Below are 20,578 nucleotides of genomic sequence, written 5' to 3' on the forward strand. Positions count from 1 at the left end.
TGCCATACAATGTTGAATAGACATATTTTGTAATTTAGTGGTAAGCTACCCTGTTTTTACGTTTGAATTGCAGACCATGTCTCTTATAACCACTGGATGTTTATCCTTCCCATCCTTTTTTCCATTCACATACACCACATGGAAGCTGTATTACAGAAAAGTGCTTTACCATGATGTTAAGCAGCCCACAGGAATGTGTCGCAATCACACTTCATTTTAAGAATCTACTGGACATTTACTAATATTTTGACCCGTTTTGATTAAATATGATCACATACTGGGCACCCTGTTGCTGGGTATATATATTTGCGACCAAAGGCCAAATGTTAAAATAAAAAAAATAAAAACAGTAAGACAGAGATGTGACAGTAAGTGTTGCTGCCATCTCATGGTTCGGTGTCAGTGTTGCAGTCTATTCATCTTAATTTACGCTTCGTACTAGGCTGCAAATATTTTTTGCCAGATGTTGCACTCATAGTTGAAATTCAATGTTTTTATTTCCTTTGGCGATGCCACAGATTCCTGACTCATTTATTCCAAGACTGCAAAACATCCAGAGATTACAGTACACATACGGAGCCTTGGATTCAGTTGTGAAGTTGACCTGTTAATGAAGTCATGACTGTCAGACTGCCAAGACCTGAGCTCAAAACCATCAGTCACACAGGGCATGGCCGGATTACCTCACTGCCTCTGGGCCTTGATGTGGACTGATAGCCTCTCTCCTGGCCCAAACACAGACAAACGCCAGGAATCTGTATGTTAAACACTGACTGAATAGTGTCATCAATGTCCAAACGTTTCTTAATGATGATAGAAACCGGATGACTAAGAAAACCTTTGGTCGTTTCGTTAATTGTGATCTACAACTCATCTGAAAAACAAAGAAGTATGTTACAACTTTACTGTACAAATTAGGGCTTCACAGCCCTGAATATTAGAGGTAGAGATGATATGTCCTGTTGTGTAATTTTATTTGAATGAGAAATAAACTTAAAAAGACCTGAAAAACATGTCGAATAGCTCCCATGGGAAATTACTATTCCTCTGTTTTTAAATCGAGGCCAGCCATTTCCGCAAAGGCCTTCCATGCTTTGAGGGAGATGTTGTGATGTCTGCCCGGGCTGAGTAAAGGTCATTTCAGTGTTGATACAGTTGGGACCACTTTGCACTGCCGACCCAGCCTGTTTAGAGTGCACTATTCAATCATTTGACACCATCTGCGCCACAGACGAGTGCCAGCGATGGTGATGTATATATCTGTTTGAATGTTCAATCCACACAACAATCAAATTTAGCTGTATAGAATTACAGTTCTATTGATTGTCTGAAATATCTTCTTTTTTTTTTTTATTGAGACAACTAGTAAAGTAGTACACTTAAATATGGGTTGTCTTTATGTTCCAATGTTTTTCTGATATAGAAGTCAAGATATTAATAGTGTGAATAATTCCGAATCCTTCTATGATGTGATTATTTTCTTAGGTAATTTGAGGTTGTAAAACTAAGACTATTCCCTTGTGTTTAAAGGGCTGGTTCCCTCAAATTTACAAAACATATATACTGTCTCATTTAAGTCTTGTGGTACACTCTCATGTGCAGTTTGGATTTTATTTTCCCTGGTTTTGAGACATTAGTATCAAGCCCATTAAGTAGAGGCAATAAAGTAGACGTTTGTGGACACAACCCCATTTAAAACATACTTTTAGTGTATGTGAACAGTTTTCATTTGAACATTTTTCCCTTAACAAATAGCCCCTGTGAAAACTGATAGCGTACTTTGAATTTCAGATGGACACAGCCTACTCTCTAAACACTGATCGTTTTATTTGATCTTTTATGTAAAAAAAAAAGAAAAAAGAAATACATAGGCTATATTTGTTTTATTATTAAAGTCGTTGAAGATCGTAGTTAAAATAATTGTATGGGTATTTTTTTTTTTTAGTATTTTAAACACGTTACAGTATGAGTGTTACGTTGAGAGTATATAGGTTTAAAATAATTAGATTTGCAATTCTCAACATCAACCTCGTGAGATGCAAGTAGCCTATACTACTCGGTTGGGGCAATGCACGTGTGTTGTTTAAAGTTACGTCAACATACAAGCATAAATGGTCCCTTGAATATAAACGATCATTTACAGTTTCTCTTCGGCACGTCTTCAAGTTTGAACTAGAATAACGCGGTACTCCAGCGCCCCCTATTGTTTATTATGGTTTCAATTCTGAACCAATCAGAGAAGCGCTTACTGACGGAGCGCTCAAGCGCCGGAAACCAAGCCCGCTCCTGATTGGCCGGTTGCGCTCTCGCAGGCGCCACTACACGGGGGTCTTTCGCCGAAAGCATCGAGGAGGGAGGGGAATATCGTAATGGCCGTCAGTGGCACCACAAAATGCGAAAACTCCGGATTATCCACTATATTTAGACTGTTGTAGCCGCGGGTGCTCCGAGGACGCCCGTCGTTAGGAAAGAGCGTTGTCGTGGGGGACGTATTCGGGCGAGAGATGCGTTTCTAGTGTCGTTTCTTCGGCGCTGAACGGACTTTATCCGCCTGGTTTGTGCGCGAGTTGAGAGATCAGGCCCGGCCGGCTGGCTAAAAAACAAAAAACAAAAAAAAACAAGCGGACGCTTAGCTCGTCGCAGGAGTTGAAAGGTAAACTGTGTGTGTGTGTGTTTTTTTTTAATACACATTAATATCGATATTTTAAATTTTTACTTAATCGCACTCTTTAAGATTTCCGACGTTTTGATGCAGTCCGGTGGAGAAATGTAAACAGGAGACTTAGCATCGTTAGCAACGTTGAAGCTAACGGCTAACTTTATAGTAGTTAACTTTGCAGGCCGTGGGAGAGTTAAAAAAAAAAAAAGAAATAAAAAAATAAAAAAAAGACGCAGGTAAGTTACCTGTCCCGTCGGTGTGCGTCGTCGGGTAACGTAATTAACTCCCCCAAGTTTTGTTTTTGTTGTACTAAAGTTAATATAAATTACTCTAGCTCTCTTTCGTGTTGCCCGTACTCGATGTTTTTGAAACGTGAGCTAGCGAGCTAGCCGTGCTAACTTTGTGTGCTACATCATCAAGCAGCTGACAAGATAACTTCGCCACGTTAATTCACACAACCTCGTGGAAAGGATTGTTGAGGAATACGCACATCGCTTTTTTTTTTTTTTTTTTATTTTTTTTTTTTTCCTGAAGCGTAGTTTCGTGTTTCTTTTCGACGTGTAATATATAACGCACATTAGTTCTGCTTTACGTCCTCTGACGTGAGTGGTATTGTTCAATGGTTTTCTGCTTCTCTTCACAGGGAATATGTAACATAAAGCAACCAACATGACATCCAGATTCGGCAAAACGTACAACCGCAAAGGTGGGGAGGCTAATTCAAAGTTTGAAGAGGTCTTCTCCAATAAAAAGCCCACTCTGACCACCAAATGGGGAGAGACCACCTACAAGGCTCAGCTGGGAGCCAAAAGGCCCCTGTTGAAACCTGACATTTCCGAGGTCTCCAAGAGGCCCAGGCTCGAGGAAAGCGACAGCGACGAAGACCCGTTTGGTTTCGACAGCGACGACGAGTCCAAGACCGTAACCTCTCACGGTGTGGCCCAGGCGAAAATCAATGAGGGGGACGTCAAGAAGACGACTGCAGTGCAGGGCAGTGGGACAGCCACTGCCGCTGTGTCATCTGCACAGGGCTCTACACGCTCAGCAGCCACATTCACAAGTAAGTATTCAATATACAACTGACCTACATGGGCCTTAAAGTACCGCCTGGATTTTCTTATGTTCCAACATTTACTGTTTGCTCTTTCGTTGCGGTCTCCGCTTTTTATGCAACTGTGTGTTCTTCTCCATTCATAGGTAAGCAAACATCAGACGAGAAGGCTGTTAAAAATAACCTGCTCCGGTACAAAAGTACATCCGATAGCCACCAAAAACCTGCTTATGTGACCTCTTCCTCAAACACGGTCCCCACCGGCGATCAGAACTTCTCAGTCTCCCAGAGGCCCGTCTCCAGCTCTCCTAATATAGACACCCCTCTCAAACTGTCCAGCGTTGCACCAGGGGGTAGCAGAGACTTCCAAACCCTTTCCTCTGATGATGGACTGCTGTCTGAAGAGATGAAAGATGCCGAACTGGAGCCTCCTACAGAACCGCCGCCACAACCAGTGGACAGCATTCCCACTTCCCCATTTATCCTAAGGGCCTCAAACAGCAAGAAATACCAGCGGCCCGGCCGGCCTTACAAAACCTCATCTGACCCTCCTGAAAACAACAGCAACAGGCCCACTGACCCAGCCAGTGCCCAAGATAAACCCAACAGTGTCCTTTCTGCTAGTGCAAGTAGTACTGCTGCCAGCGCTAAAACAGCAGCCAAGCCTGCAGGCAGGGGTGGTGGGAGGGTACGGGATTACACAGTTCTGCACCCTTCCTGTCTGTCAGTCTGCAATGTCACAATCCAGGACTCGATAGAGCGGAGCATTGACGAACTGGTCACCCCAGCGGCTCCTGCTGACCTTGGACAAGCAGGCCAGATGAAGAAGAAGTCTGACGCACCGCCACCCAAAACTACGAGGTAAGTCTTTTACTTTTATATTCTATTTGTCCTAATTGCCAAATTGTGGATGGAACCACTAAAAGATTGTTGTTGTTTTCAAGATCTTTGTCTGAAAGATAGCACTGACTTTGGCTTTCTTAATTGTGAGGATGGGTAATATAGACAATAATATTATCCCAAAGTTTTCTTACAGATTGAAAAAAACTGATACTTGTGATATATTATTTGTTTATATAGGCCTATAATTATTTTGTGTTAAGTATCAGTCATTCAGGTTTGGGCTTGCATGAAATATTTTTTAATTTAAATGTATAGTACCACGCATGCACAATATAATAAACCAGTTACATGTGGTGTTTTTAAATTTAATATATATAAATGTATGGCATTTTTTTGTTGCGCTTCATTATAGGCTGACACGCACACACACACACACACACACACACACACACACACACTTTATAATAGTGTGCCGCTGAAAATCTTTAATGTCCTTTAATCCATCATAAAATATATATAATATATAATGTATTGAGAGTAAAATAAAAGTGTAAAATACAAACTATATTGTTAGTATAGCTTTCACTGCTTGGCTATTATTGTGAAGGCACATGCTTTGCTTGTAGGTGTCCCCTGCTGCAGAGTTTTTGACAATAGTTAAAAATTTGTACACGTTCTTGCTGTTTTATGTTGTCGTTTTTGACAGGCAGATCAATTTGAATTACCAGTTGGATAAAGGCCAGGAGGGGGTGAGCCTTTGGTTTGTTAGGGCAATGTCAAGTCCTGCTCTATGATAACTAGATTAAAAAAAAAAAAAACTGAGTGGCAGAAGCTAATACAAACCTGTCCTTTACACAGCTAATTTCCAAAGATCTATCATTGTATGGAATGTCACATTAAATTGACTTGAATTATGATAAGCACAAGAGACGGATTTTCAATTTAAGCTGCTTTGGTCAGCTGTTTCCAGAATCTGTCATTAGTGTATGTAGCGGTTGTGGTCCATTACAGGTCCGTCATGTACACCATGTTTCTGTGGTCTCTAAACAGTAAGATTGTTTTGTTTTCTCTCGTTGTTGCTGTTTGACGTTTCTGTTCACTGAGCTTGATAAAATTTCAAGCCTCTCCTTCTGAATCCTGCTTTGTTTTATTTGTTTACCCTAAAGGAGTGTTTTTCTGTTCTGCTTTTCCTGCTCCACTTACCATTTTCTTTCCACAGTCCCAGTACAACACAGCAATAACAACAAAAACAGAAATACCAAATCCTCTTTGTGTATTCTTGTAGGTTCAGACCCACCCAGACAAAGACCAAGAAGACCAAGACTGAGACCAAATTAGAGTTCTTTGGCTTTGAGGACAAAGAGGACCAGGAGGGCGAGGAGGGTTCAGAAGGTGCCATGGCAGGCAAGAGTAACTACAAGATTAAGTACTTTGGCTTCGATGACCTCAGTGAGAGTGACAGCGATGATGAGAGCACCCAGGCCAAAGAGAAGAAGGCCAAGAAGGCAGCTGCAGCCTTAGCCGCTCTGAGCTCCAGTGTGGACAGCCCCCATACAAGTGACTCTCAGGACAGTCAGGCCAGCAGCAATACAGGTAAGCAGCGCTTGATGTTACAAAGACAAACGCAGATTTGGTGATCGTGTAACTTGTCATTTGTCACATGGTGTCAGTTTAGTGCCGAAGTTTCCAAGTTAAAACCTTTTTGGTGTTCAACCCATTTACATACTGATGGTTGTTTGTCGCCATCAACAATCTGTTTTTTCTCCAACAGATAATTTTGACTTCTCTGATGACTCCAGTCCTGGTGGCACTGATGGGCAGAGGGGGCGCTCGGGGAAGCCAGGTGACAAATCCAAGGACATTGGTGGATTCAAAAAGATTTTCAGTGGACCCAAAAAGGTATCTTTGCATGTTAGAAATGGCAAACTGGTTTCACTCCAAAGTAATGTTTTGTTTGTTACTATACGGTTTCTTTGAGTATATGTTTTTACATAAACTACAAAACTGAGCAGGCACAAACCTCTTGGTCTGTTCAAATCTGCTTGGGTTTACCAGGAGTCTGCGCTCAGTCCGGGCGGGTCAACATTGAGCATCTAACCTACTTCATGACCTTCATCTTGACCAGGGTTTAATCCAAATCCGGTACTGTTTGGCTTATCGGGGCTAAAGAGTGTGACCAAAAACCCGTCTACTGCCACTACACAGTTCATTGGTCACACTGGTGCCCCTGTAATTAGCAGGCCGGGCTCTGCAGATATTTACCCATAATCAATTATTCTAAGCGTATTTCTGACCTCCCCGGTTGCAGCATTAGTTGACTGAATTGGAACGTCACTCCACGACAGTGCTCCTTGCCACAAGTGCAACAAATCTTTTGCATCCAAGAGCGTAAACGAGAGCAATCCGTCGAAACATCGAGCGAAGTGTTTGCCTGCTTAGCTCGTAGTTTGTTGTTGGCCCAGTTATATATATCCTTGCAGCCTGGAGCCCACACAGAGTTCATTAATTATTCAAACATAGGTTAATAATTAAAAGTAACCATTAACAAGTTGATTATCATGGATCTGTTAATAAATACAGTGTAAAAAGTGCAAAGCATTGTTCAGAAATTGACGCTGAAAAGTTGACAGTTTCAGTTTTTGATCAGGGGTGGGTCATTTCGTGATTTGCGGGCTTCAGGCAAACTACTTCTTCACAGTAACCATACTCAAAGAAAGTCACATATACATTTTTTAACTGAAAGGTACAGTATGTAGGATATAGTGTGATCTTTTTGCCGAAATTAAATGACGTATTTATGATTATATACTTCAAATAGCACAAGGCTATCACTAATCTGTAGACCACAGACATGTATGATCAGAATCTGATGCGCTAATAATGGCTCACGGGATCGCATCAAAATCTGCCAGTGCCCTCATTAATTTTGTGAAGTGAGCATTAGTAGTCATCTAGTGTTTTTTGTATCTCTGTGGAATCTGTCTCATGGATGGTTAAATTTTATGTAGATTTATTGTAGGATTTTTCTAATTGGTTTGACTGTGATGAGCTCAAGTTTATTTCAAGGGGCAGTAAGGATGTCTTGAGATTTTCAACCAGCTGTGGGGGGGTGATGAAGCAGGACACTTTCTGAATCTATAATAGTTTACATAATGTGTTGGTAAACCATCAAAAGGCGCAGTGGATCATTTTAGATGGACCTAAATTATGTGCTGGTGCATCTAAGTGAGAAAGTTAGACACACCAGTGCAGCCAATGTAAAAAGTTAGTCTGGAGCCCCACTTATTGATGTTTACATGACATTTACATAACCGAGTACTCAGCATGTCTAAAAATAGACTGAGATAATGCAAAAGTGGAGAGCATCGGTTGCCATTTCATGTAATGCAATTGTATGATTCAGCAGTAATGTCGGTTGGAACTACAGTGGAAGACTTGAGGCTGTGAACAGTAATGCTGAAGGATTTACCTTCTGACAGCAGTCTCACAAGAATCGGTTAAAATGTGTGTTCAGTAGCACGCACCCAAAGTAGATTTCCAATGTGAAAGGGATTTGAATATTTCCTCTTGGCCTAATAACTCAGCTCCGATTTGTGATTTTCGCGGTGTTGTGTCTAATGCCCACATTTGCTCTGTTTATCTGGATCGTGTTTTGCAGTGGCTTTGGGTTATTTGTTGTCTGTATTCCTTATTGTGTCTGTACCTTGTCTTTGTAATATATAATTGAGTCCCACAATGTGTCATTTTCAGGAAATGTTTTGTGCTCCTTGGGGACTGTTGTGCTCCACACTGAGGCTGCTGTTGTCTTAGCCTATCAGCATGATTGCACCGTGCCATGTCATGGGTTCAGTTGCACTAATTCGCAACATTAACTTAGCAACTTCTGTGCAATGCTAGAATGTTTTTGGGACATTAACATGGAGGTTTATGTATATAGTCTTTTTTTAATTTTTTTTTTTTTAATGTTTTTGGTGCTTTTAAGTGATGATGGTCATCCACCATTAGATATCAGGTGTTATTCTATGATTCGGTTCAGCTAACTAACTAATTCTTAAATTCTTACTGTGTTCCAGTCTCCTGCTAAAGCTGTATACAACGCTCGCCACTGGAACCAACCTGAGCCTGAAGAAATACCTGTGCCTCCACTGCCTCGATCTCAGACTGCTCCGGTAAGATGGCGTGTTTGGTATTATTGGGTTTTTAGTGCACTAACTGTGGGCAACATTGTCAGAAATGCACACAAAAAAATGTCAGTTACTGTGAGACAATGGTGAATTTGTCACATTTGATCTCCTTATTAGGAATATATGTATTAATTTTGCGCACCAAGCAGGCAAACACTATTATAGTGTATTTTCTAAAGCAAATGCTAATAGTTGGCACGGTTTGTTTACATAATTTCCTATTGTCTACAATTTAGGATATTGTTTACTGGTCTTTGTAGTCAACAGTTCTGTGTTAATTGCTCTCATTAGTCACTTGCTGTTTACATGTAGTTATTTTCCCAGACAAGTGAACCTAGGCTTACTCATATAAAATAAATAAATAAAATGTGTGTCTAAAGACAAGCTAATCAGCGTCTGGCAACTGGGATTTAAAAGTTGTTGTTAACTTTGCACTACCTCATTTGACATCTGTTAACAGTACTTATTAAAGACTTGTGTGCTTAACAGACTGTTCAGCTGTGGTAAATCTTGGGGACATGTCATTAAACAGATTTTGTTGCTTTAGCATGAGCCCCATTGCTCCGCTTCTTTTCTTCCTTAGGCCATTTTATCGAGCAGCAGCAAGGACAGCAACTCCCATAAAGATGACGGCTTGTTCAAAGCTCCTCCACCGCCACCCAAAGTTATTAAGTCAGAGACCATTCCCACACGCCTCAACCAGGATATTGTCACGGCACTCAAATGCAGGAAAGAAGACAAGGAGGTGAGTTCAGAGAACACCGAGATGGTGAGGAGGGACTCTCCTTTGCTGATAGCTGCTTGTTTTGTGACCAATTCTTACAACATTTGTCTGCATGCTGTTATGGATTAATCTGTTTTTCATACTCAACCGAGCTGCTTTTACCCATTTGATGTATACAGTCAGGGGATAACATTCATTTAATGCATGTCAAGCTCACTATTTATTTTGAACTCCATTGTGAATTGGGGGTAGCAATGAGGACTGCTGCTGTTAATTTAAACTCCCCTATAGATGGTGTCATTTACAGACGGGCCTTCTAGCCCCACATCAGGCTGTTAGCCAGATCCCCTGAGGTACAAATAGCTTCAAATAAACTAAGCTGTCACCATACACTGATGCTGTCTTAAACCCACATCTTCTCTCCTGTGTCATGATGTGCACTCACAACATGACTGCTGATAATGTTTATTCTGGTAAACATACTGAGCCAACTGCTGATCAGGCCCTAACTCCACATGGTGAGCTGTTATTGATGAGGAGTCTTAGCACAGTCAGCTATTTGGGGTAATGGAACCCATCTGAGGAATTTACCAATTTGAGCGATTCTCTCCCTGTGTGTTGTGTGTTGTGTGTTTTTTTGTTTGCTTGCGTGAGCTGATTGTGTCGCTGGGCAGATGCACCGCTTCCCATTTATCTGTAATTAACCCCATTCCCCTTCTGCCAGCTGTACACGGTGGTGCAGCATGTCAAACACTTCAATGACGTGGTGGAGTTCGGGGAGAATCAAGAGTTCACAGATGACTTTGAGTACCTTGAGACGGGGCTGAAGAGTAGCCAGCCACTCAACACAAGATGCCTTAGGTAGGTGTAACAGAACACTTGGCGCCTCCTCCTTTGTGGGCCATTACACAGGAGCACTTTAATGTTCTAAGTCTGTCCTGGCAGATTTTAAAGGCACTGAACCCCATTTAGTTGAATGAATGGTACAAGCACCCGTCCCTTAATGTTTATTCACAGAAAAATGATAATTATTATCCTTAACAGCAATAGGGTAAGGGAGCACAGATTATAAATATTATTTTGAAATATATAAAGACGGTGTATTTTTCTATATTTTGTCTTCTTATCTGTCCATTTCTGTTAACGTTTTTTTTTTTTGTATTTTTTTTTTTTTTTATCCAACGCCTGTTGGAGTAATATGCAGAGACAGCACTTCCATCCACTCTGTTGTGGAAATGAAATCCACTCAGGAGTGACGGCCTTGAGTTCATAAAAGAAGCTGCAGGGAGCCCTGGCTCATATAGGATGTTTATCAGGCTTTAGATACGCAGAGAAAAGGATGAAAAGACAGAGTAGAAATACAGAACTGAACATGTTGCAGATGGAAATCACAAATGGCGGCGCTGACTTTGTTGAAGGTTGTGACACATTCTGTCACATTAATCTAAGTTTTAACACACAACTGATAGATATTTCTCTAAAGTCTCTATGATGGTTTCTCTCTCTGCTCCAGTATAATCAGCCTGGCCGCCCGTTGCGCCATGCCCAGTTTTAGAATGCACCTGCGGGCCAGAGGAAAAGTGGCACAGGTCTTCAAAATGCTCAGCGATGCTCCACAACATCCGGTCAGTAAAAAGGCTATATTCTTTTTTTTTTTTTTTTTCTCTCCTCTTTCCTCACCTGCTTCTCCAGACTCCTCCTGTCATCTTCCTTAAAATGATGTTGACGTTGTGACAGATGGTAGAAAGTTGCAACAGATGGTAATGTTTGTCACTTTTGAATAATTGCTGCTTTCATTGTTTATTTTATAACTGAACCTTTACACGTCACACTACATTTGACTTTATTAATCCCACAGTGGGGGAATTTACTCGTCACAGCAGAATAGAGAAAGACAAAAAAAACAAAAACAGATCTAGGATGAAGTCTTCAATCATGAGCTTTCGCTGGTGTTCTTAGCTACTAAATAATCCAAATGTACCTGCAGTGCAGGGAGACCTCACACTGACTCAAAGGGCCCCCTGGGTTCAAGATGTATAGACCAATAGGTGTACATTTATACTGGTAATCCTCAATATTTTTGTCAATATATATTTTTTTAGTTTTACAATTGAATCAGTCACTGCTTCAAATGTGCACTTAAATTTCACATATATACCGTGGCCTGATACCGTTTTTCTATTGGGTAATTAACCTGATATTTTTAGTCTACTATAAATAAATCATCTGTGTTTTTAAATGGCCTTGAGTGTATGTGACCAAACAGCCTTCTGGAAATTAGAATGCTCCATTCAATCTGAAGAGGGAAATGTTTGTCTGAATTTCTTAATCCTCACCCCTGCAGCATTTGCTAATAAAGATGGAAGTTCACCGTCTACATGCCAGCAGTTATTCAAAAGTCAAAACCTTTGTTATTTGTTATATTCAAGTCAAAACCTTGAAAATTTGAAGTCCAACTGCAGTCATCATTAAAGCATAGCATTTCCGTGGCGTATGAACCTTTTGTGAAAAGCTCCCTTGGTTGCACGGGGGAGAACTGATTGTCTAACTCAGTCGTGATAGTTTACAAATATTAGGATTTTTCCAACTGCTCCAGGCTGCTTAAATCTTCGGACACCTGGTCTCACCTCCATGCGCTTCATCTGTACCACTTTGTAAAAGCTGCTGTCTTACTGTTCAAACAGAACCTCGCTCTGTGCACGGCGGCCCTGATGTACATTCTGAGTCGGGATCGTCTTAATATGGATTTGGACAGGGCATGTCTGGAGCTAATGATCAAGCTGCTGGAGCTTGACCAGGACTACTCGGGCCACCAGGATCAGCTCACGGCAAAGGAGGTAGCAAAGGTCAAGGAGAAGATTAGGAAGCTGTGCGAGACTGTGCACAACAAGCACCTCGACTTGGAAAACATCACGGTGAGTTGTCCACGAGTAATAAAACAATCATAACAAATAGGCCTCGTGTCTTGATGCGTCTTAGTTGTACCAAGTAGCCACCTTCTCTCCGAATTCTTAAGACATTTTTTAACGAGCATGAATGGTTCATTGGAAATGTTTTTACAAAAAGAAGAGAGAAAAAAAAAAAAATCGATGTCAATCTAATCTGGTTTGCATGCACCTCACTTGCTTTAACCCTTTTTACTTTTTCTATTCTGTGTTTAAGTATTTACTAAGCCCCTGTTTGGGGAAGATATATACAAAATGTACATACGCTAATCCTGGTGATTGTGCTTTGGAGAATCAGTTTTATTATGTAGAAATTGATGTGAAGGATGATAGAGATTCTCATAAAGATTATTCTGTTGAGCTGCACTCGGCTTTTTAATCACAAACTGATTGATACAATAACCCATTAGTTCCTTTTCATGTCATCGTTTTGTTGAACTAATGGCACTGTTCACATTTGGTGCTTTATATTTCTTATCTGCCAGCCTAAATAGAGCATTTCTATTTTGGATGAAGATGATTGTTATGACACATGATTATGAAACAATCTGTTTCTAATGATTTCCAACAATTATCAAAAATCTACTCGTGTCATTGTTATACTTGGCAAGATGTATTTCCAGCTTTTCCATTCGCGTCATAGTAAATAAGGAGTTGCATGCAAATGACGTGTGTGTTTATTTTACTCTCTTGGCAGACGGGCCACCTCGCCATGGAGACGCTGCTCTCGCTGACCTCCAAGAGAGCTGGTGATTGGTTCAAAGAAGAACTTCGCCTGCTGGGAGGCCTGGATCATATTGTAGACAAAGGTAGGCGTGTGTGGGGTGCAAACATGTTTTAAGTTCATACAGTAGGTAGGCGGCGTGCATGTTTCTGCTCTTGTGTGTTTGTGCAAAGACCTGCTTTTTTGCTGCAAAGGTAGTCACGTGCTTTGTGTGTTTTCCGTCACCACAGTGAAAGAGTGTGTGCAGAACCTGAGCCAAGAGGATGACAAGGAGAACCTCGTGGCGTCTTTGTGGGGAGCTGAAAGATGTCTGAGGGTGCTTGAAAGTGTAAGTACAGTTCTGTACGTACGGTTCGGTCAAGTTGAGTTCTCTCTTTCACCAAAGTCGTTGAAAAGTGACACTCAAAGACGAGAATAATCGAGCACCAAGCTGTGAATTGACTGCTGACTTTTCCGGGTTACCCGATGAAAGGCTTGGTCTAAAACACCGAATTTTCCTTATCAATTACATCTCTTAAAGGGTCATTGATCAAACGTCTGAGCCAAAAGAAGTGTCTTTTCTCATTTTCTGCTTCTTGATTCGCATTCGAGTTTTTCGGTGCGCTTTCCCCTCTATTGATCCTGCTTGTCTTTCATCTTTTGCCATCAGGTGACAGTGCAGAACCCAGAAAACCAGGGTTACTTGATTGCCTACAAAGACTCACAACTCATCGTCTCTTCTGCCAGGTGAGAAGCTGCCACCGCTTGCAGCTATTATTGACTTGACACGGACTGAGGCGCCGGCTACTATAACAACAGTTCATTCAGCGTACTTTGTTACCGTTTGTAACATCATTGTACCCGTCATATTAAGCAGCGTTCTCAAAGGGTATTATGGATCTTTAACTTGCCTGCTAATGAAAACCTCTTCACCCTGTTAAAGCAAATAAATAATTACAGAGGCCGATTGTAGATAAAAGAAAATGACGTGGATAACCATGTCCTTGGTTTTGTCCCAAAATTGTTACGATAGGAGTCTATTAGGATTTTCAAGCTTTGTTAGATTGTTTGATTAAAAATGGCTTTAATAGTTTGTTTTTGTGGGCAAACAATAGCAGTGAGAGCTGCTGCGTCATATCAAGCTAATCAGGTTTTTTTTTCAGCTCCTTTCTCTTCATCGGTTTATGTTTTATATCTCCCCCCCCCCCCCACCCCTCTCTCATTTTAATAATTGATTTATTTCATTTGTCACGTCTTTGTTTTTTGCCTTTCTCTCATCAATATGTTTTTCTTACTTTGATCAGAGCTCTGCGGTACTGCGAGGATATGATCCAGCGGTACAGCAGGGCGTTAAACAACAGCTCTCTATCATCGTCGAGTGCAACGCTTCCCCACTGCAGCTTCAGTAACGTGGGCAAGGCGGTGGAGGACTGCATGAGGGCTATTATTGGAGTGCTGCTCAACCTCACCCATGACAATGGTATCGTCATTTGCAACTTAATCATTTCTGCCTCTGCCTTTGTTCTGGGTTTGGTGCTCCTATCTGGAACAATTCAATATTATAGCATGTTGTTTGTACTATTATTATCATCATTATTATTATCATTACTATCATTATTTTTCAGTCATGTTGACTTATATGAGCAGGGGTTGATTATGGTATTGTTTTTGTCTGCAGAGTGGGGAAGCACAAAGACAGGTGAGCAGGAACAGTTAATAGTGACTGCTCTCAATTGCGTCCTTCGAGTCCCACGCTACATCCCCCAGGAGCAGCGCTTTGATGTGCGAGTGCTGGTGAGGCTCTCTTCAACAAAACATCTCTGCAACAATAAAAGTGTTGCCATCCTACCAAACCTGTATTAGCTCTGTGCCTGTATGTTTTTGTGCTTCTCATTTGTGTATTCTGTCGTGCATTCCAGGGTCTGGGTCTACTAATTAACCTTGTGGAGTACAGCTCCAGAAACCGCCACTGTCTGGTGGACATGGAGTACTATGTCGACGACTCCTGTCTGGAAGACAGCCTGATGCAACCAGCTGACCCGACACAATCGGACACATCGGCACAGTCAGTGGAGAATCAGGGAGACGTGGCTGACAAGGCAAAGCCTTCCGGAGCTTTGGGTGCCCTGGTGAAGGTAGGACTTTTTTTTTTTCCACAACTTTTTGAATTTAATTTGACCACAAAGTGATGCGCAGTGGTGAGGGAAAGTTTGTGTTTTCACTGTTCAAATGTATTGCTATGATAGTTCAAATGTTTGCACTGGACGGGAATTTGAAATGATCCATCTCCCTGACGAAATCAAGTTAGCAACCGTAAAGTGTTCCCTTCAAAGTGTTTTTTTAAATTTTTTTTTAAATGCATAAAGGTGTGGCTGCATACTTTTTTGACAGTGTAAGTCAATTCATGCTGGTTGGTGGAATTGAATTTCAAGATAATAATGTCATATTTATGTTTTCCTTTATTATTGATATTACTTCAGCCAAAGTCCTTGCCCGTTCTTGGAAAGTCTGAAAACAACCTTTCAGTGTAAATTTGTGATAAACTTTTCAATTACTTTTCATGGTCAAGACCTGAAGGCTTGTTTCATAGTATTTTGTATATCCAGGTTCTTCTGACTTCACCATAAAGAAATATCTTTACTCTCGTACATCAACTGCTGTTTTTTTTTTCCCCTCCTCCCCTCTAAATTATAAAAAATCCGCAGTGTTACCTGGCTCCAGTTTTGGTTTGTGTTTGGAGTTCATATCTGTGTATTTCTCTCTGAATCGTAGCACTTCCTTGAGAGGGAGCGTGCTGCCATCCTGGCTGAGGCTAAGACTGACGACCTCATCAGTGAGGCTCCCAAGCCGGCACAGGACCAAAGTGGAGAGTGGCAGGAGACGTCGGGAGAGATCCAGTGGGTGGAAGCCGAAAACAACGACAGCCAGGTTGAGAAAAAAGAGGAGGAGGAGGATGAAGAGTTGGACCTAAATAAAGGTAGACGTTTGTGCGTGTTTGAAGTCGTGTTGTGTTTTTTTTGTTTTGTTTTTTTTGCTTCTTTGCTGATTCGGGATGGAGCATTAAAAAAAAAAACTGGTTCAGATTTTGGACCCATAAAACTGCAGTTAACCACTGGCCCGTTAATGAAATATCTAAAGTAGATCTTGAAATGATAATTTAATTAGTAAGGGGCAAAAAAAAACTTGCCAGCAATTATTTTGATGACAGAAGTTTCCAAACCAAATTTATCCAACGTTACCGAGTTCCACCTTCTGACATTTTACAGACCAGCAATTGATCAAAAAGGTAATTGATAAGTCTGTGCTGAAAAATTATGTTTCTGTGATTTCTCCAGTCTTTGACGGAATACTGGCGCTGGAAGATCTTTTGATGACGAACAAAGTGCACTTAAATATGTTAATTACTCGTTTCACATTTAACTCCATGGACGCTCACGAGGCAGAAGTATAAAGAGACTTTCGCTTCGGGAATTGAAATCGACCGTAAAAGTCAACTGGCCGTAGATTCAGCCAGATGTCGACGGCTCGCGTGTTTATTCTGTCACCGCAACGCATCGTCACTACGCACGAGCAGCGTAATGATGAACTGCATTGTCTCTTAAGTCTGTGAAAGATTTAGGCAAATGCACTTGGAAGTCCCTCCCCTGAGAAAATATCATTTTTGTGAAAGTCCACCGTTAGTCCTTTTCGTCGATATTTTCAAGATGTGTATCTATTGAGCAGTCCATGCCATGCAGAAGCTTGTATAACCTTGTGTAACTGAAATAGCTAGTAGATAGATATATATTGAATCATTTATTTTCTCCCTTGTGTCTGCTATAGCTCTGCAGCATGCAGGCAAGCATATGGAGGACAGCATCGCTGCCTCCTACACCGCTCTGTTGCTGGGCTGCCTCTGCCAGGGCAGTCAGGTGAGAATACAAGAAACCCAGATAAACACAATATAATTGGAGATTCTTTTTATACCCCAGGATATCCGCGTTATTGATCATCCGCCTTTTCTGCCGCCCTCAGATAAATGTGACTACTGTGAGAGAGCATCTACCTAAAGGAGACTTCTCCATCATGACCGAAATGTTGAAGAAGTTCTTGAGCTTCATGAACCTCACCGTGAGTATAACAACTTGTGGGTATCAGTTGGGCACTATGATGCCGACAGTGTTGAGACTAAGAATATTAGAAGGAACTACAGACATGGAGAGAAACATGCTAAATATCAGAATTACGCAATGCCGACAAATGAATTGATTTTCCTCCGAAAAAGATGAACCTTCATATTTAAGTGATAAAATACTGGGACTGCGGTCTCCACTGGTTTTTTTTTTTAATTTTTGTTTTTTAAACACAAGTGTTGATGGAATCCTAAGCTCCAGGGGAATTGAATCGAAGATACAAAAAGCCACTTAATTGGACCCATTGAGCAAAGGCCCTTTTGTGCTCTGGTGTGGGCAGTTTAAACAAACATTTTTAATGGCCAGTGATTCTGTTTGCATTTCCCAATAGTTTCAAATAATTGCAACATTTTTCCACTCTTTTTCTGCACCTTCACTCGGCTCCTCTCTGAGCAACCAGCAGAAAATGGATTAAAAGGAAACCCTTTATTTCCGTTAATGGCGAGACTGAGAAATGCAAAATGACTGAAATAGGCTGTTAATATTAATATATGAAAGCCTCTTTGACTGTTTCTCATCTGAAACATCTCTCAATAGCTGCTTTAAACTCACTTCAACAGTTTCTAGTGGTACTTGGCTTCTATGAAATACTGTGACAGTAATGCGCCATTATAATACGAAATGTGATCAGTAAATTGTCAGCAAAATGTGGATGAATCTTATCTGTCCGAACGGCATAATTCAAGTGGTGATATGAATTCGGGAAACTTGATTTACATGTAATTCAAAGATTAATATAAACTGAACAGTTACACAGTCACAGATGTGCGTTTCGCAGCAGCTCTGACGGCGGGAACCATCTGCCTCAGAAATATCGCCTTTGAACAGAAGCTCCAGCATCCTCGCAAAATTTGCGAGGATGCGTCAACGCCTCACGAGTACGGTGGACCATGTTCGCGCTCTCACGCTTGTTTTGTTTTTTTGTCTCTCCCCCCTATTCTCTCTCTCTCTCTCTCTCTCTCCACCACACAGTGTGCAATGGGCACCACAGGACAGAAGTCCATCTCACGGGTCATCGACTACCTGGAGAACTGTTAACAGACAGCGAACTACAGCAAACACATTCTCTTGACTGCACATTAAAGGGATCCCAGGCTACTCCGGTTTCTCTCCCAGCCCCCGCCCCCCTCCCCCTACCTCTCCCCCCCCCCCACCTCCTCCCTCCCCGCCCAACAGGAACCACAAGGGGCCCTTGGAGTCTCAGCAGCATTCCCTTGACTTCACCTGATCACACGGACGTTGTGATTACTCTGAAATCTTCACAGATAAAGGCACACACTGATACGGAACACAAAAGTTTCCCCTCCCGACTGTGGAGCGCACAGCCTGAACCCAAGCCCTGCTAACGGACGGACCTGCAGATTTCTTCAGTTCCGGATTCATCCTCAGGTGGGAATCAGGCACAGACTTGGCTTAAATACCCTGCGAGCTTCTCCATAATCTGTGGAATGTCAAATGAAATGGCGCAGACCTCTTCGTGCGTCCCCCCCCCCCCCCCCCCGAAGGATTGGCAGTAACAGCCTCCCCCACCCAGCACCCCCCCCCCACCCCCCCCACCCCCGCCCCCCCGGGGAGGAGTCTCTTGTCCGCTGTCGGGTTTCTTGATTTGCGGTCGCTTAGCTGGAGTGCCGAAACCTCCGAATCGAATTTTATGGATCATTACATTTTCATCCCTGCTTATCCACGTCCAAGCCAAGGGTGAAATCATTGATCAGCATGAAAAACAATCATTTTCATGGGTGTTAGAAATGATGTCTCTATATGTAAAACTTGTGTGGAATGATTTTTTTTTTTTTTTGAATGCTTACATCCATTTTACCTTACATGTTTGCGGTTGGCTTGAATGTTTAAGGGAAAGAGAGTTTTTCAGCTTTGATTTTAATGTTTTTATTGTGCCCGTTAATTTTGTGAGCTTTTGTGTAGGCGCTCTCTCATTATATTTTTTATTTTAGATCGTTCTGTTTTCCTTGAGGGCATTTTTATTCCCCACGTTACGAATTGCTGTTAACGAAATCAGGACCGCGTGACACGCCGACGTTGGTAGGCTGTTCTTTATTTGTCTTGGTAAATGACACGATGTCACGACATTTGGACTTCCTCGTCACCCATTGTCAGTTTGCTCATATTTTAGTTCGTTTTAGATTATTTAAATTTCAATTAATTCAGCAGTGTGTAATTACAGTATGCATTTAAACCTCACAGGTATAACACAATGTGATGAATTACTCAAAGATGATGGTTGTGCTTCCTTTTCAATTTGTAATGAAGTTATTTTTTAATGTATTTAATTTAATAATTTCTCCTCCTGTGTAAATGCAAAGTCTTTACCTAGTGAGATGCCATTTGTGTCAAAAGTTCCACGACATGTTTTATTGTACCGTCCCTCCAGGATTTTGCAGAGTTCCTTCGTGCTCAATTTTGCAGCAGCTTCTCTCAAACATTTTAATGCAGTTTGCAGGGTTTTGTGATTTCTTTTTTTTTTGCTGTAAAGTTGCAGGATTTTTTTTTTTTTTTTTTTTAACCAGTTAAGGAGGAGCCATATATAATCACTTCCTGTTCGACCATACGTCACAGTTAACTGGATATTTTGTTTCTCATTGTCTTTTTTTAAAATTTTTTATCGAAGTTAGACAACATTTTTGTAGTCATGAAATGGACGTTTTAGAAATGCTTACAGGATTTTATGGGAGGATTTTAGCGAGAGGTTTTGTTCTCAGAATATTATCCTTAAAGACAAGATGACATTCTCTAAAAAAAAAAAACCAAAAACCCCAACTTTTTTTCAGAATTTTATTATTTCAAGTAGGGAACTTTTAAAAGAATAAATACATGTTTCGTGGGAACATTCTTAAAATGTTTTTAGAGAATGTTATCTTACCCGTTAAGAAAAATGTCAAAACAATAAAGAACATTGGGTAGATTTTGACCAAATGACAGAAAAGTAGACTACATTGGCAACATCTTATGCAAAAGAAACTGCATTGCATGCTTTAAAAAAAAAAAAAAAATTAATTCAACACAGGCTGTGTGTACCAAAATGAAGTGCAATCATGTAATTCAATGCCTGGCGTATGATGAGGGTGATGAGGGGAAGTGTGACGGCTTGTAGCCTAATTTTCATAAGACCACATTTCCCCCCAAAAAAACTATTTTTTTTTTCCTGGTCACCCGGCATTTGGTTTGAGGATAAGAGAGATGGTTGAAGAGCCTTGCTGACTTAACAGAGGAGGGCTTTTTTTTTTTTTTTGGATACATTTTTGGAAAGGCTTGTTAGTTTGTGCCGTTATTCCTTCAGTA

At 41.2% G+C, this 20,578-nt stretch overlaps 1 protein-coding gene across 1 annotated transcript; it reads left to right on the top strand.

Annotated features, from left to right (window-relative positions):
- Positions 1–2,314: 2,314 nt before the first annotated feature.
- On the top strand, positions 2,315–20,051 carry wapla (WAPL cohesin release factor a). The gene is made up of 20 exons (XM_069144447.1): positions 2,315–2,653; positions 3,303–3,719; positions 3,857–4,571; positions 5,839–6,146; positions 6,325–6,452; positions 8,627–8,722; positions 9,321–9,482; positions 10,186–10,322; positions 10,975–11,086; positions 12,146–12,376; positions 13,104–13,215; positions 13,361–13,458; positions 13,780–13,856; positions 14,414–14,589; positions 14,788–14,903; positions 15,029–15,244; positions 15,882–16,086; positions 16,932–17,020; positions 17,124–17,219; positions 18,254–20,051. The coding sequence occupies exons 2-20, from the start codon at positions 3,329–3,331 to the stop codon at positions 18,317–18,319; spliced, it is 3,531 nt and encodes a 1,176-aa protein (XP_069000548.1). The 5' UTR covers positions 2,315–2,653; positions 3,303–3,328; the 3' UTR covers positions 18,320–20,051.
- The last annotated feature ends 527 nt before the right edge of the window (positions 20,052–20,578 follow it).

Source organism: Embiotoca jacksoni, unplaced genomic scaffold, assembly GCF_022577435.1.
Source record: "Embiotoca jacksoni isolate LCO1_2020_lvr unplaced genomic scaffold, fEmbJac1.0.p SCAF_12, whole genome shotgun sequence".
Taxonomy (NCBI): domain Eukaryota; kingdom Metazoa; phylum Chordata; class Actinopteri; family Embiotocidae; genus Embiotoca; species Embiotoca jacksoni.

Coding starts and splice junctions, on each gene's coding strand:
- wapla (XM_069144447.1), top strand. CDS start 3,329: ATGACATCCAGATTCGGCAAAACGTACAACCGCAAAGGTGGGGAGGCT. Junction 4,572..5,838: donor CCGCCACCCAAAACTACGAG/GTAAGTCTTTTA, acceptor GTATTCTTGTAG/GTTCAGACCCACCCAGACAA. Junction 6,453..8,626: donor TTTTCAGTGGACCCAAAAAG/GTATCTTTGCAT, acceptor ACTGTGTTCCAG/TCTCCTGCTAAAGCTGTATA.